Source organism: Morone saxatilis, unplaced genomic scaffold (assembly GCF_004916995.1).
Source record: "Morone saxatilis isolate NCDOM2014 unplaced genomic scaffold, NCSU_SB_2.0 Contig23, whole genome shotgun sequence".
NCBI classification, from domain to species: Eukaryota; Metazoa; Chordata; class Actinopteri; family Moronidae; genus Morone; species Morone saxatilis.
The window spans coordinates 20,037,054-20,048,881 of NW_023339796.1; the positions used below are offsets into that span (position 1 = coordinate 20,037,054).

Below are 11,828 nucleotides of genomic sequence, written 5' to 3' on the forward strand. Positions count from 1 at the left end.
ATACTTTGGTACTTGTGGGGCGCCCGGATTGCTCGCCCCTGCTGCAGCAGCCCATGCTTTGAATCTGACCCATCATCATCATCCCCTCTCTCTGCCCCCCTTTCCTGTCAATCTGCAGCCGTCACTATCAATTAAAGACAATAAAAGCCCCCAAAAAACCTTTTAACTACTTTTACTTAAGTACATTTTGAATGTAGCGTACATATAACAGTATCCCGGAGAGCCTGCGAATGTTCTGGCAAACCGAAAGGTACTAGGGTGATAACCAATTTGTGTTGTTCCCAGTCACACCTGTCATTTTTTTATTATTCATTTCAACCACGAAATTACAATTTGATTTTTTTTCTTGTAGTTACATCTTTTTCATGTAATATGACATTTTCTTGTAATAGCTGTAAATAGAAAAAAGCTCATCAGTAGATATGAACTTGTTAATCAGAGTTGATCCACTCATGCTTTCTCTACTACAGAATTAACTGCCTTGTTAAAAAGGATCCCAGACCCTATTAAATATTTTCTGAAAAGAAAAGTTGTGTTTAAACTGTGGGCCTTGTACATTATATCACAGTGGAAGTCCTTTGAGAGAGTGAACACTGCTGACACTGAGATGACACACAAAGTCTATTCACAGTGAACACACGAACATTTTTCTTTGCCGTTTCTTTCTTGTACCATCCAGGTTGTGCGAACAAGACCACTCGTGGTATTTGAGAAGTTTTATTTTTTCTTTTTTTTTTCAGCATTTCTTACAACAATACAGACGTCACAGAATACATAGTTTTACAAACACAAAGCACACCACCACCTTGGTTGCTGCTGCTGCTGCCGTAAAGGGAGAGGGGGGAAATGCTGCGGGTTCTGGAGGTTGCCAGTTCAGCCATGGCCATCCTTCCTTTCCAGAGACTTTGATTCATCCATTATAGCTAGAAAGAACCTGCCCTTCGGGGTTGCCATTTTGGGACCTTTTTTGCAGCATAGCAATATGATGGAACAATGGAAAAAGCTTTCTTTTGAGACATGTAGGGGTAAAACAATGTTTCTAGACTATGATCTGAGCGTGATGTTACTCCGAATGAGAGGAAGCAGAAATGGAGGTTAAAAGAAGAGGCTCAGTTGGACAGTGTTGCAACTTAAGAGCAGATCCATCTTTCTGCTTGTTTGCATTATAGGAATCTCACCATTCGTTAAAAGAAAAACAAAAAAAGTTCTTTCCTTGCTTTTTTTTCAGGGTACTCTGCAGAAAACTTACACCACCTAAATCTTGACCATCTAGTCTTGAGTAGTTTATTATTACTTAAATTTTTTATTCCTGTACAGTGAAATAAAACTTCAACGGATCTTCAAATGATCTTTTTTTAAAAATACAGAAGGCTTCTTTTATTCCAGCCATTTTTTTCCCCAAACATCATTCCCAAACCCTTCCAACTAAAAACAGGACTTTGATATTATATACTTCTGTGTGTGTCTGCTGATGGTACCGTGTGTGCATGTGTTTGCATCTGTGTGTATGTGTGTGTGTGTGTGTGTGTGTGTCTGTGTGTATACTCTATGTCATTTACACCCAACATTGTAAACATACATAGAACTATATTACATGTGCTTGCACTGCATCTTGGAGGGGGGGAAACTTTTGGTTTACTTCACTAGAACACCACAAAAGAGGGAAGAAGGGGAGGGAAGGGCTCGTGAGAAGAAGAGGTGGTGGAGGAGGAGGAGGAGGAGGAGGAGTGTCAAACTCCTTTTCAAGGTTGTGAGGTTATTCTCAGTTTGGTTGAAAGCTCAGTTTTAGTGGACAGGCCCCTTTTTTTTCAATTCTCATAAGCAACAGGGGCATGTCGATAAGAGTTTTCTCTCTGGGAACAAAAAGAAGCTTTCTGTTGAGTCTTCAGGGTAGAGCCCCTTGTCCAGCACCACCGAAATGTCAAAGAAGAGCTAGAGGGGGAAAAAAAGAAGTCTTTATATTCTGTATTAAGAAGTTCCTTTCAGCTCCAGCTGCATGAAGCTACCAGGTCTCAGCAGGGCTTAGCTGGGTGTCGGGGGGGGGGTCTCCACTGACTACAAGTCCTTCAGTGGACACCCTTATGTTACATGTACAGGGCGTCGCGTCACTGAGGCAGAGGAAACAAGCCTGTTGACCAGCAGGATCGCAGGTCTCCATGTTTTGTTTTCTTAATGGGTGGCCAGGCGGCGAGCCAGAGAGTCAGTCAGAGCCGCTCAGTCTTTCAGTTGCATCCAGTTTGAACCTCCCGAAAGAGCCAGTGGAGTCTCAAAAGACAGCCGTCTTGTCTCTGTATGCTCTTGGAGGGTCTGGAGCTGCCGACCCCGGCCATGAGAGAGGGAGAACAAATGACGATCGACAGAGAGGGTGATGAGATCCAAGACGAGAGGAGAAATGGATTTGAAAGGACGAGGAGGCGGGGCGGGAGGGGGTGTGTGTGCTCTTTACAAGTAGACGCGCCTCAGGTCTCCGGGTGAGGTGATGGTGTTGCACTGCGGGCACAGCTTCTTGTTCCCCTGTGATAAGATGGAGAGACAATGGTTAGCTTTGTTGTTTAGAAACTGAGTTTATGACCCCCCTCCACTCCATTACTATGTTTGTTCTTGTTCCTACAGTTGGGTGTTTGAGCTTCACTGTGCAGAATGTCTGTGCAGAGTCTGACACTAGAAGGATGTTTTGAAAATTAAAATAAAATAAAAAAAGATTTTACAGGGGCCTATGAACATGATTTGATGACATAAGAAACTTGCAAAAGCACCAGTGCTCATCCACTGATAATGGACTTAACTTTGAAGTAAGAGACATCTTGTGTCCAGCAGGGAAACTTTAGAAATAAACAACATTACCATATTCAGAGATTCTGGAAGTTTTAATGTGGAATTGATACTTCTTTGTGTTAAAAAAGCAAAAAAAACAGGTCACCAAACTACATGACATTTGCTGGTTCCAGACAGTTTGCTTTCTGCTTCTATAGAACTCTGATCAGAATCACTGATGCAAACAGACCTGCTGCAGCCGATCAATATCAAATTTGAAACTAACTTCACCTCGATGCAGACCACATTCAGAACAAGACACACTGAACCAAGATCACTCACTTTCTCTGCAGTACAACTGCTCTGTACATGGGCTGCATGTGTCTTTTGACAGTTTACCAGTGTTAGAATTCATTATGTAACGACTACTTCCCGCTCCCTTTGTGTGAATGTAAACCCGCCTCACACAGTCCTCCCTTCAGCACTCTTCCTCCCTCTCTGCACTGCTTTGATAGTGTGCCATCTGCAGTAAAGCAGCAGGTGATAATATGCAACATAGGGCTGACAGCGTAACAACATTCGGACTGGGTGGTCTCCACCGCTGTCCTCCACCTTTCTTGTGTTGGGTGGTAACCGCTGGCTGCAGGCACATTCCCGCCAACAGTTCTCACTGTGCTGTTTGTGCATTGGTCACAGATGTATGAATAAATATAAATGTCACAATAAATGATGTAAATAAATTAAGTATGGTGGTACATCTGGAGTTAACTAGGAGAGGAAGCTGCAGCAATTGCTACTTTCATGTTCTGGATGCTTTCAGCTATGATACAAGTCTTGCTAATAATTACTATAAAACAGCTTCCATGACTTTTTACATCCCTTATTATGATTTAATGTCATTTCACATACCATACTCCCTTGAAAAGTGACATGTTAGACATATTTGGACTACAAAACTGACCATCATCCATCACAAAAGTATCTCTTTGGTGTGTGGAGACCTTCATAGGTCCACTGTAATGTGTGTAGAAGGTGTGTAAAACACTGTGTGTGTGACATCTAACACAAGTACAACAGAATGCAGAGATCTCATAACTGGAGTACCTGCACCTTCCAAATCCTGTACAAATGTACAGCCTCGTCTGACCCTGAAGATTTATAGGCTTCTTTTCCTGTAAGTCACTGAATAAAGTCTGTGGAGTGGGTGCATGGACTAAGGTAGTCTGTAGGGCTAACACACACACACACACACACACACACACTCTCAAGAGGACTAAGGTGGTGCAAGAGTCTGACAGATCTCACACCCTCCTGCAAAGAGGATTTGTGGCTCCAGAGTACTCAAAACAGTCTCTCCGTGTCTCAAGAGAGAATAATGGAGGAGGAAAAGTGTGGAGGCGAAGAAAGGGACAAGGAAGAGGGTGGATGTGATATAAAATAGAGAAGTCGGGGATGGTTTTAAAATTGATGCACAGGTTTCTACAGTAGCTCTGGTTATCGGTTGGGAGTCAATGATACTAGCTAAGATACAAGTTTTGGTGCCGATAAAGCAAGATTAAAACGTCATTTTAAAATGTTGTATCTTGTCTACACAAGTGGATGTACAAAAGCATCTAACAAAAATACTAAGATTGGCAATCTGACAATGTATCTGACCAAATATTCAATGCCACTTCTTTGCTACTTTGTGCTATGGACACATTCTAGGTTCAAACGATGATGATACAAGTGATGGCAGTGTTTTTCATTCATACACTGTGTGTGTAAGGAGCCTTCCTCCTGTTTGTTTGCACGCCTGTCGAAGCTGTGTACTCTGGTTAGTGTGAGCGGTAAGTGTGTGTGGGTGTGTGCCCGTCACGCTGTGCTCCAGCTGCCTTGCTCATTAAAGCGGTAAGGGGCCGGGCTGACGTTAACTAGATTCCCAGGCATTTACTTTGATCAGCTTGGCCCTCCCGTTTTTATAGCTGTCTCCAGGCTATGCGTTTAATGCCCCATACATTAGAGCAGTGACGGCAGCATGCGCACACACACACACACTAAGTACACAGGTACATGGCAGATGGAAACAATGGGCCTCATTCAAGAGTGTCTTCTCATGGTCTCTCTTGAAACTGAATGAAAGAAAATTTTTTAAAACCGTACAAGTAATTTGTACAACTTCGTTCAGATGACTTTTCACGGTTCTTGTTTTTCTTCTTTCAAATAATTTTTTTATTATATTTTGTTGGTTTGACTGTATTTTTTGTCTCTCATATCCTGTATTTGTCTGGAGTGGCGACACCTTGTCTGTAAATGCACAATCTGGTTCAATTTAAAAAAAAACTGCACCCACGTGAAGTTCTTCATGAATCTGTAATGATCTTAGGTGTGTCTCTTTAGTCTTATTTGCTTAAAAACACAAAATATTAATATAATTAGCTGTTTTAGCTCTACACTGTTAGACTTTGTTCAACCCCACATTGTTTACATCCACGTTTATTTGCTTGCAGTCTTCTTTACTGCCTTTGTTGGCGCACTGCTACACTCTTTGGGCATTACTGCCACTATAACGCTACTACTAGTGGTCAAAAACTCAGCAGGGTACCTTACAAAAATGAACAAACATGTTAACATGCTTACAGTTTGCATATTATTATGATATGCTGGCATTAAAGTCATAATATTGTTGTAGCTGATGGGTATTCGTCCTTTATGTGGGGGGTATCCTGTCACATCATGGAATGATCTGAGAAGTTCAAATGTTTACTTGCTGATGGTGCTGAACAGAAAGGAGGGAAATTATTGAAGTCATTCATCCTCTGGGGACTAGGGACACACACACTTACTGGTAATCCCTCCAAAAGTTGTTGAAAAATTCTTTGGGCCACAGTGGACTAAAAGGCTCACATTTCCAGCTTTTATATGGTTAGTAAAAATACTAATACTGTTTAGTATTTAATACTAGTATTGCTTGGCATTTATACTAACTCTACTGCAGTTAGTTGTGTTTTATTTGCTATTTTGAGGCTTAGGACCTGCCACATAACTAATACAGGTCGGTGCTCATGAGTTTACTATTGGTCCAGACACGGTATAGATTTGGTTCTTTGACAAATGAGAAAAAGAAATGAATAATTTGAATAATTTAGAGATGTGCATATGAGCACAGTAATTTATACAATTCTTTGGTCATTAATTTCTTCCCCTTTGGTCCTGTAATTATGCTAAGAGTGTATTTATAATTAAGTTTAAAATCAAAGGGAGCTAATGGTGGGGAACTGCTTGTTAGTAACTGACGTCTGTCACAACTGGCAACTGATGGTGTTTAATGGAAAAAAAAACACTGAGGTGAGAAGGAGGAGGCTTCCGAGAGAAAGGGTGATAGAAGAGGAAAAAATGATTGAGGTAAGGGAAGAAAAAGACCACAATGAAGGGCATGTGGAGAAAAGTGGAGATAACAAAAACCAAGGAGGGCCAATGAGAAGACTATTTATCCTCCCAGCAGCAGAAACACTGCGCTCCATTTACCACATTAGCACCAGCTAATTACACACTACTGAATATATTAGACTAACTAATAACCAACAAAACCAGTCTGTGTGTGTGTGTGTGTGTGTGTGTGTGTGTGTGTGTGTGTGTGTAGACCCCAGGCATTATGTAGAACTCCTTGGAAGTTCGAGTTGACCACTTTATTCCAACATTTTTAACAAGCCTTTTGGGGACCATTCAATCTAAGCTTTTCCTCTACTTAGAGTGTTTGCATTGCCTCGATTTTGTGTGTGTGTGTGTGTCTGTGTGTGTGCGAGCAATGAAAGAACAGGTCATTTGGGGAATATTCCATTTAAATTCCTCCCTATGGGGCACAGCTACAGAGAGAAACTCACTGACTATGAAATGAGGCTGCAATAACTGCATGTCATGAGGAGCTGCCCTGCAGCATGGAGTGGGTGTGTGTGTGTGTGTGTGTGTGTGTGTACAAGTGTGTGAGTCTGTGCGTACCAGAGTCCTGAGCCAACATTCTTCACAATGGACGTGCCAGCACTGGATGGAGGTGAGCGGCATCGTGTAGGAGTCCTAGAAACAAAGAAAGGGGGGAGGAAACAAATTATTTACACCAAATTCAAAAGGACACGCACGTGGCTGTTAACGACCAAAACAACAATGTACATTCCCTGACTGACAGCATCAAACCACTAACCATGGAACGACACAGCCAACAGCCACAGAACCACTGAGCAAGGCAGCACGGGGGCAACTGAACCGGCAACCTGCACACACACACGCACAGACACGATATCGGGCAGGCAACGAGCAGAGACGGAGGGAAGCAGGCAGTGGGAGGAGAAGATGAGGAAGAAAGCCACGAATGAACCCAATCTGATGGGCGCTCTTTTCTTTTCCTCTCGAAAAGAACGGAAAGATGAGGGAGGAAGGAAGGGCGTGGGGGAGGACGAGGAGCGGAGGAGGGAGGGAGTGCCTTACCCTCCGTAGGGGCTGTGGGAGGAGCCTCTTTATGCCCGCTTGCCGTTAGCCACAATCAACAAGCCCCTGTACAGGCAGTAACAGGCCGAGGGGAGGACTTTGGCTGCCTCTCGACCCTTGGGGCCAGTGCGGGGCCCTGGCCACGCCCCCTAGCTCTTGATTCTCGCGCCGACTTGGAAGCAGGCTTCCTCTTGCGGAAAGGAGGGTGGGGGTAGAGGAAGGGGAGGGCGAAAGGTGGCACTAACATGAGCGGCTTACTGATCGCGCACAACCAAAACACCACAGTGCAACAAACACGCGTGTGTCAAACACCTACGGGCACACACACAGCATACGAGAGCACCTACAGCCAATGAACAAAATGCTCTCAGGAAACCTGAGAGAACTCTCTCTCTGTTCACACCAACTTTATTTTGGCAAATAACAACAAATAAACACCGATGACTTGGCCAAGTGTCTGAAGGTCGATAGCCTAAAATTTCTTTCTGTAAACACAGCAACAAGTCATTCACTTTGTATTTTATGGCACAATGAATGTTATCGTGTTCAATGGCGGGAACGCTGAGGATTTTTAAGACATCTCATTGGTTACAGGCAGAATACTGTGAATATAATGATTTAGTTTTACTTTTGAAGATGCAGTTAATGATGTTTAAATACTGACAGAAATGTTTTCTTTATCCACTGACAAGCTAACACAAGAATGCTTTCAGGTGTATGTGTGTTTATGGGGCTTGAGAGTGTTCATCAGTTTGTGTAACTAACAAAATACTTTTGTTATCCAGTTACTCTGACGAAATGGCAGAAAATTGTGAAAAATGTCCATCACAAAAACAGTCCAAAAGTTTTATGTTTTTCTTCTTTTTGGTAAAAATTACTCAAAACGACTTGTCTTTTGTCTTTACTCCTATTAACAATAAATAATACAATAATGTACTAAGCTGGGTGTGTTGAGTGTTTATGGTGCTCCCTATTTGCTCTTGAGACTTCTACTTGAAGAACAAGTAGAAAAAGAAACGAGTTTTCTATAATATTATATTACATTTCTCATGTTTTTGGTATAAATATAGAGAAATACAAACTTCAAGGCGAGGGCAACAGAGAATACCAATATGAACTCCCTGGCTGGTTGAAAACTATATGCTAGAAGTGCTGATGTTTTTTGGTTACTCTGTTTACTAGTGTTAGTTTTATAAAAAAATAGTGCCTTTTATTATAGGAATATATGTACTTGCAAAACTATCACGTCTATAAATCTGAACATAACAAGGCTCAGGTGCTACAGTGACCAGTAGATGGGGGTAGGAATCCACTGGAAAGACCAAACCACAGCGCTGAGCTCCCTGCAGGACCAGGAAGGATCAAGGACAACTTGGGCCAACTTGGCGGCAGCAGGAGAGCACTTGTTTTCTACTTACATACAACTACCTGAGCATTGGAAGGTTGTGAACTGTGAACAGTTTGAGCTACTGAGTCATAACTCTGGAGGCTGCAGTGGAAATCTAAAATGCTTTCTGATTGGCGACTAGTTAAACAATCTGACTTTCACATCAGACACACTGACAGGGAAGGAGCGCGGTGACAACTTACAGACAGACAGAGACTGATTAGATGTAAAGCATCTGTGTGAAGTTTGCACACATATTTGTGTTTCTCTGTACGCCTGAGTGTGTGTGTATGTGTGTGAGAGAGATGAGGGACAGTGACAGATGAGCGGAAAGAGCCGTGTGTCCATGGAGCAGTGAGTGATCGATCGCTGTGCCTTGCCCTCCGTGCCACCTCAGGCACTCAGCGACCTTTAGGAAGCGCAGGCGTCGGTAATTACCCGCCTTTCTTACTCTCTCTCTCTCACTCACACACACACAGACACACACACACACACACAGAGGATGCCGACGCTGCACTGTCCACTTGCTTGAGGGATGACAGGATGGGTACTTGACACAAAGTGGGGAACACAAACACCAGTGGGGGGGCTGTAGTCATATCTCAGGCATCCGATGAACATGAATATTGACAATGTCCCTCACTCTGCCTGATGTTGTCGTGGATGAACCTGTGGCTTATATTATTGATCTGGGAGTCCAATCAATCACCTATACATGCTGTAAAGCTCAGAGCCATCTCCACACTTTACAATGCAGTACTGGTGTCTGTCAACTAGATTTAATCTCCTACATGTGCTGCCTGTCAGTTTTTGAGGTTGTTCTGCATTCCTCACGGGGAGCACTTAGTTTAAATCAAAAGGCAAAACAAATGATATTAGCACTGGAGTCTCTTATCTCAGCACACATTCAGTTGACTTGCAAAGCCATGCAAGAGCAGAAACCACCACAACACAACAGCGACACCACCACTCTTCCATACAGACTTCCACAAACTGAGGGAGATGAGATGCACACAGGTCCTACATGCACACTTCAAGGAGCATCCAGCACACAACACAATACGCTTAACATTATTTAATGTGAGCGTCAGCTGATTACCACTATGATTACAGATTAGTCCTCCACAATTATCTGAGGACCAGGTTGGCCCTGGCCCTCCTCCCCATATGAGTTATTCTAGCTTCACAGAGACCAAAACTAAAAAAATCTAAAGCTTTTACCAAGGTGGTTGTCTCACATAGGCCACAATATATAATTTCAGTGGTAAATATTGACAATTCAATAGTTTGACTTACAAGAACCAACGGGGGAGTTTATGCCTGGCTTCCATTCATGTGATGCATTTGCCAGAGACTGATCTTTTCAAAAACTGACCAATCTGTCCCACAGAGCACGTTTGGACTAAAGGGGGCAGTATTTGGAAAAGGCTTTGACATGGGCCAGGCACTGTCAGCCTAATAATGTGGATTTTGGAGGTTCCAGCCACTGTATTGGGACACAGTGTCTGTGTGTAACTAGTAGGAAAAGCTCAAACTGAGCAAAGAGCAACATCCTCCTTGGAGAGGTTCTTCAGGGTTTGAGGGAAATTAGCCACACTTCTATATGCTACCACACAGTTCTACAAATTCCAGGGCCTTCGAATGATTGGCACAAGGCTGCCATTAAGGGTTGATGTGCAGAGCATCAGAGAACATCCACATGAAGGTGATACTCACCATGCAGATGAGACACTTGTATCGGTCTCCTCTCAGTATCTGCCTCTCCAGCTCTCTGATTCGAGCCTTCAGAGCCTCCATGGTGGTAGCCGTGGACTCCTCCTCCGTTACTCTGGTGGAGAGGGACAGGTAGAGAGACAGAAGGAGAGATGTTTAGCTTCGGTTTCTTAAGACATATGGAAGAATATGAGTGTGTGCAGAATTCCACACAAGCAACCGGAGTAAAGTCAGATTACGCTGCTGACAAGACTCCCACGCTTGTGTTGTGTTCAGGCGGTTCCTTGTTCACACGTAAAACATCAAGAAATAGGTTAAATCTCTTCTTCTGCGTGTTTACCTTAATGCTATCAGTCTTGACACTCTATTGCACTATTTTGTGACCCTAATATAACAAAATATAATGTTCTCCCTATGAGAACACATTCACCTTTCATCCTCTGCATCTCCTCTCTTATGTTTTCCATCTATCCCTTGCAGTTTATCCTCTTCTCCTCATGTCCTCACTTCATCCATCCCTCCTTCATTCTATCCACCGTCCTCCCCATCTCCCAAGCCTCTAAGCAGCCTCTGATTAATGTGTAGCATGATAACAGAAAATGTGCGTTTAACACTGTCCGACAGCATATGAAGCAGCCATAACTAAATCAATACGGCCGACGCACCGACCACAACGCTGCTGCTGATGATGATTTGGCGCAGCAATACGAGGCTGCATGAGCCAGCCGGTGTTTATTATAGCCATCCACTTGTTCTCTAAAAAGATGCAATAGTGTGTGTGTGTGTGTGTGTGTGTGCGTGAGTTAAAAAGGGAGCGAGCGTGTGTTTATGGTGATGTGGTCATTTTACAGCCTGATAGCTAGCTGATCTATGGTATTGATCTGGATGGGGAAGGACAAGCGGAGAGAGGGAAGGGAGGGTGAGAGCAAAAGAGAACGATAAGTGGCTCTGTGTGTGTGTGTGTGGCCTAGGATATGGCTTCATTTGCTGCATCCTCAAACAGCAGGGGCTGCAGGGAAAAGAAAACAAGGATGGACTTTCTCAATTTCCTATTTAGAGCTGGGTTTCCGTACATCCATTTTTACTCTATGCAATACGAGTAGTTTTACGTCTTATTTCCTATTATCAAACAAGCTCATTCAAATAAATTGAACATTTAAACTACATTGAGATTAAATAAAATTAAACTCTTTTGTCGTGGCCATCGAACATCACAAGACGTTCTTCAATACACACACTGTGAAGCTTTAGAGAAGTCGAGTATAGTGCATTTAGTTCATTTTGGCTGTGTAGACTCACAGAGAAATTGATTAAAATGACACCCACCAACAATGCGTGTGCGCAAGTGGAGAATCACATCACTGTGTTTGCAGGAAAGCATATATTCGTCTGTTGGTAGTTTGACTTGTGGTGTATTGTGGTGTGCCTCTAGGCACTCCTTTTTGAAATCTACTCCTTCCTGTTGTAGCCTATATGTTTACCAATGTACTACAAGTTGCCAAAATTGAGTCGA

The 11,828-nt window shown here is 43.0% G+C and overlaps 1 protein-coding gene across 2 annotated transcripts in view; it reads right to left on the reverse strand.

Annotated features, from left to right (window-relative positions):
- Positions 1–704: 704 nt before the first annotated feature.
- The window catches only part of rnf220a (ring finger protein 220a), a 37,225-nt gene continuing 26,101 nt past the window's right edge, over positions 705–11,828 (reverse strand). For both annotated transcript variants that reach the window (XM_035670687.1, XM_035670688.1), the window contains 3 exons: positions 10,319–10,430; positions 6,733–6,807; positions 705–2,514 (listed from right to left, as the gene is read on the reverse strand). In XM_035670687.1, coding sequence (XP_035526580.1) covers positions 2,443–2,514; positions 6,733–6,807; positions 10,319–10,430 — 259 coding nt within the window. In that variant the 3' untranslated portion in view covers positions 705–2,442. The remainder of the gene's footprint in view (positions 2,515–6,732; positions 6,808–10,318; positions 10,431–11,828) is intronic.